Genomic DNA, 5,275 nt, shown 5'->3' with positions numbered 1-5,275 from the left:
CATGTTTGACCCTCCTTAATTAATTGAGTCAACAAATGCATCAGAATCAGATAGTAAACCTTTGTTTTCTGTTACTATAATACTCTTTGGACCAGCTAATTAATTTAATTAATACAGAGTCCAGTTTTCTCAGCTTATTATTAAGACAAACCCTTGCGATTCTTCTCATGATCCCAGAGCTTAATTAGAGCTTGCAACAAAAAGCTGCTTTAATATTCTATTTTATTTTTGGGTTTAAATGTTAAAATGGTCCTTGTGTTTTAGTCATTGAGTCAATTTAGTTCCTGTGTTTTCAATTTGGCCAATTTGGTCCTTGTGTTTTAGTCATTGAGTCAATTTAGTCCATGTGTTTTTAATTTGGCCAATTTGGTCCTTGTGTTTATCTCTGTTAGCCAATTAAGGACATTTTATCCAATTTTTGAAAAAAAAAATATAAATTATTATAAACTTATTTATAAAATTATTTATTTGATTTAAAATATTTAAAAATTAAAAAAAATATATTCTCCTCCCAACTCTCCGACCTCCTCCCTAACATTACCCCCTCTCTTTTCTATGTCACAACCTTAACCATTTTTCAGATTGGAAGTTTTATCTCTTATATGTGTGATTTCTCATTGACTTTCATTTTTCTGTAAAGAGAAAAGGTAACTATATCTCATATAATTTTTCTTATGAATTTTTTAAAAGAGATTGAACGAAATGTCCTTAATTGGCTAACATAGACAAACACGATGACTAAATTAGCCAAATAAAAAACACGGAGACTAAATTGGCTATATGGCTATAACACAGAGACTATTTTGACATTTAAGCCTTGTATTAAATAAGCACCGGATTATTAAATCAGGCCCATTTATTTTAATGTTAGGGAGGAGGTCGGAGAGTTGGGAGGAGATTTTTTTTTAATTTTTAATTTTATTTCATTTTTAAATATTTTAAATTAAATAAATAAGTTGATAATAATTTATAATAATTTATAAATTTTTTTTTTCAAAAATTGGATAAAATGTCCTTAATTGGTTAACGGAGATAAACACAAGGACCAAATTGGCCAAATTGAAAACACATGGACTAAATTGACCCAATGACTAAAACACAAGGACCAAATTGACCGAATTGAAAACACAGGGCCTAAATTGACTCAATGACTAAAACACAAGGACCATTTTAACATTTAAGCCTTTTTTTTGGGATGAAACTTTAATATTCTTTTGTTAATGTCTCAAAATCTTACAATAACGCATGCATAATAAGCAGGCACTCCAAACCAAATATAACGTGCACAATCTTATTAATTAAATGAAAAACCAAAGTCAATGGACTAGCCGTACATATGTGGACCCTCCAATCCAAAGACTTTTATTTTTATGTATGTGAAATGACAAAATAATCACAAAAACTGTGATCGTGAAATGATTATTTGACTAGGTAGAAAACTCAGCTGCAGCAGGGGTGTGTATACGGTTATCCAGTACTCGCTCGCATCACGTGAAATGCATAACCAATGAATGAATCATTTTATGCAAGTATTTAGCATGTAATAGATTCACTACGCAGCACGGCTGTCTCGACTGTAAGTCCCGGTCCGATTCCAATTACAACACCCCATTCCAAACCTTCACCAGTTGTTGCTTTGCCTTCTTCAATCGACTTCTTTCTCATCTCATCCAAAATAAAGTGGACAGATGGAGCTCCCATGTTGCCATACTCACTCAACACATGCCTTGTTGCCCCAAGTTTCCCTTCCTTCAAACCCAATTGCTCCTCCACCTGGTCTACAATAGCGGGCCCACCAGGGTGCACACTGAAAAACAAGGAGTTCCAATCCTTATTCTTTCCGTCAACTTTTTCAAAAGTTTTAGTCAGAAAATCCACAACATTTCCACCAACAAATTTGGGGACTTCTCCTGATAAATAATAATTAAACCCCATTTCACGAATGTTGGCCACGACACCATGCTCTGAATTAGGTATGATCGTCTGTCTGCATGCCACGATTTCAAATAGTGGCCTCTCAATTTCAGGCTCTGGATTGGCCCCAACAATCATGGCAGATGCTCCATCAGCAAAAAGAGCTTGCCCCACTAGTATGTCTAGGTGGGTGTCAGTGAGTCCGTGGAAAAACACGGTCGTGATCTCTGCGCAAACCACAAGGACGCGTGCACCCTCATTGTTCTCTGCGAAGTCCTTGGCCAGGCGGAGGACAGTTGCACCAGCATAGCAGCCAGCTTCGTAGATCATGGTTCTGGTGACAGATGGGTTAAGGCCGAGAAGCTTGACCAATTGGAAGTCGGCACCTGGCATGTCAACGCAAGAAGCTGTGCAAAAGATGAGGTGGGTGATCTTTGAGATAGGTTGGCCCCACTCTTTGATGGCTTTCAATGCTGCTTCTTGCCCTAGCTTTGGGACCTCAGGGTTCAACATGTCTTGGCGCACGTCAAGTGATGGGGCTCCATAGGTGTATATGCTTGGGTTAGCCTTTAGAATCTCTTCTGTTAGGTACAAGTAACGCTTCCTTGTTCTTGATTTCTCACCTGTTCAATAGTAAATTAAAACTTTTGTTAGGTTAGGTTATATATCCTTAAACCACTAAAATGAGATTCTTGGTCAAAATACAATGTCATTTGTAAGTTTCTTTCAGCATGACATAGTAGTAAAGTATCCTCATAACATAAATTAACATAATTTATTTTGACATGAACACGCCCGTTGGTATCGGGATGTTATTCACTTTAACCTCATAGCAAGATAGAATCAGAGTATACAACCTAAGATAGAATCAAAGTATACAACCTAAGATCAATTGGTATTCCACAGAGAGGTCAAAAACCTTACATATTGTAAGATAATTTCATGCATGATAAGTTTTTGTTACAATATAAAAATATGTGGTATCATGTATATCATGCATGTATTATACACTTACATATGCGATCAAACTTCTCTCTTAAATCCGTTCTGTGCTCGTTTTTAGTGACTCGAAACAAGAAATTAGGATAGTCCTCTTGGTAGTAGACATTTGGTGGATTTGCAGTGCCAATGGCTAGGATTTTGGCATGTTGAGGCTCTACTTGATCCTTAACCAAAGGCGCCATTAAAGATATAGCAGATGGAATTGGGATTAGTTAAACCTTGAAAGAGAGGGGGAGTTCAAAGGTTGCAGTAAAATGAAAGCCACTACTCCGTTCCTTATATAGCAATCAGATCGTTAGTTGTGGAATCTTTCAAGGTTAGTGGCTTCCATATTTTATGGGGATGGCTGCTTGTAAGGAAGGAAGATGATCCACAGGGGTTTTTTTTTTTGGAATATTAGAAGGATAGTGGCTTCAATATTTTATGGGGATGGCTGCTGGAATTTAAGAGAGAGAAATGTCAAGGAGACTTTATCAAAAGTGAGACTTTTCGTGGATTTTTTAACACCTCATATTTTTTAGACAATGTTTTTATAATGTTTAATGCAATTTTTTAATCTATAAAGTTTTTTAATTTTAAGTAATTAATTATAGGGGTAGATACGTTAGAGAGTAATACGAAAGTAAATTAGAACTTCAGGAAACATAAATTAAAAAATTTGAATAAATTTTGTGAAAAAATGATAAAGTATTGTCAAACCGTCATATGACTTTAGATGTGAGTGATTTTTTGTAGAAATGATATTTTAGGGAAGATATAAAAGATAAACGGTTGAATCGTTAAAACAAATTACAAAGTAAGCCTCCCAAAAACTTGTGTCAAAATATGTCTCCGACACACCCCATATTGAAAACATGACTTCAATTTGTGTCAAAGCGTGGGTGCCCGGCGCTTTAAGATAAGTAATGTATACACATTTTTTCTTACAAGTTGAAACTTCCAGTCACTTTCTTCTGCTAATAATAACCGTTTTAGTTTGTTATATTTTGGTAGTTTCGGTCTGTTGGCTAGTCTAATTCGTACAACCAAACCGGATTTATTGATCAAACATGGCATGTATCTGACTTTTTTTCCCCATATGAAAATATGATGACCACGAAATATTAAAATCGTGGTAAGTGGGCAGTCAGCCAGTCCTGTGGACTTGTAAGATTACGAAAAACTTAGAAAACAATAAAAACCCTGGCCGCCGAAAAAGAGAGGGAAAAGAAATACTAAACGGAAAGGCATTTTTTTAATCGATAACAACAAACTAATATAAAGTACTGTTTAAATAAATAGTAAACTCTGAAGCAAACGCTAATAAGAAATGCTAATAAAATCTTAAAATCTCAACACTCTTCGTCAAACTCATGACGATATATGACATAAGTTTGTTCACAAGCATATGCGGATGCAAATTCCGTCAAGTAAGCAGACTAACGAACTGGGCTGGACTAGAATGAAATTGGCAAATATTCAGATTCCAGAGTTAAGATGGCCAATGCTTTTGGTGGATTAACCTCAACAGCTGCAAATTGTTTCTTATTGTTGATGAGTGATTATGATTTTTCCTTTTCTTTTCTTGTTCTCTCTCTCCTCTTAGTTTATATCAATCACAAATAAAAGATATGCCACATAAATTGTGCGTTATATGCATAGATTCCCCCCTTACATAAAGAACTCCCAAGATATTAAAACGAGACTTCACCTAAACTACAGAAACAAACCTCATTACTTGCTAATAAAGTATATTTTTCACCCCCGACAACGAAATGCTTAAGCAAGATTGATGTCATCGTTTTCAGATGTTTTTTAAGGGTAATGTTGTGGATATCAACTATTTAAACAATATTTTGTAAATTATAAGACGTAATTGTTGATGATTAGATTATTACTTAAGTGTTGGTTAATCGTGTTTATTTTTTTTTATTGGTGAAACATCACATGGTGTAACACCCCGCCACGGAAATTTTTATTTTCGGCAATAATTATCGGAGATAGGCCATTAAGTTCCTTAATTCCACACATTCTATAACCTGAATTCTCTTAACAAAGCATAACAATTATATTTGTCAATTTACTACCTTTACTGCACTTAAATAAATTTACGATCTAAGAATAATTCTCAACTAAAAATAAAATTCTCGGGTATTTAAGGCTGCATCTAACACTGTTAGACTGCCTACGTATCCTTGAGCGGGATCAAGCCTCTCGTAGTTCACATACACTTCCCATTAACTTTAACATCTTAGTGACCAACAATCACAAATTCAGTCCAAACATTTTCACCATGTGAAATATAAACTATGGATTCAGAACATCAAAATTAGCATGAAAAATGGTAGAGTCAGCCCACTAGCCAGGCGCTGCCACACGC

At 35.1% G+C, this 5,275-nt stretch overlaps 1 protein-coding gene across 1 annotated transcript; it reads right to left on the bottom strand.

Annotated features, from left to right (window-relative positions):
- Nucleotides 1-1,273: 1,273 nt before the first annotated feature.
- On the bottom strand, nt 1,274-3,195 carry LOC139187402 (4-hydroxycoumarin synthase 1-like). Its single transcript, XM_008394616.4, has 2 exons — nt 2,930-3,195; nt 1,274-2,537 (listed from the first exon to the last, which is right to left on the bottom strand). Exons 1-2 carry the CDS (start codon nt 3,096-3,098, stop codon nt 1,534-1,536), a joined length of 1,173 nt encoding a protein of 390 aa, XP_008392838.2. The 5' UTR covers nt 3,099-3,195; the 3' UTR covers nt 1,274-1,533.
- Between the last annotated feature and the right edge of the window lie 2,080 nt (nt 3,196-5,275).

Source organism: Malus domestica, chromosome 15 (genome assembly GCF_042453785.1).
Source record: "Malus domestica chromosome 15, GDT2T_hap1".
NCBI lineage: Eukaryota > Viridiplantae > Streptophyta > Magnoliopsida > Rosales > Rosaceae > Malus > Malus domestica.
Note: the sequence above shows the minus strand (reverse complement) of the source record. Positions and strands in the feature narration are given on the sequence as shown.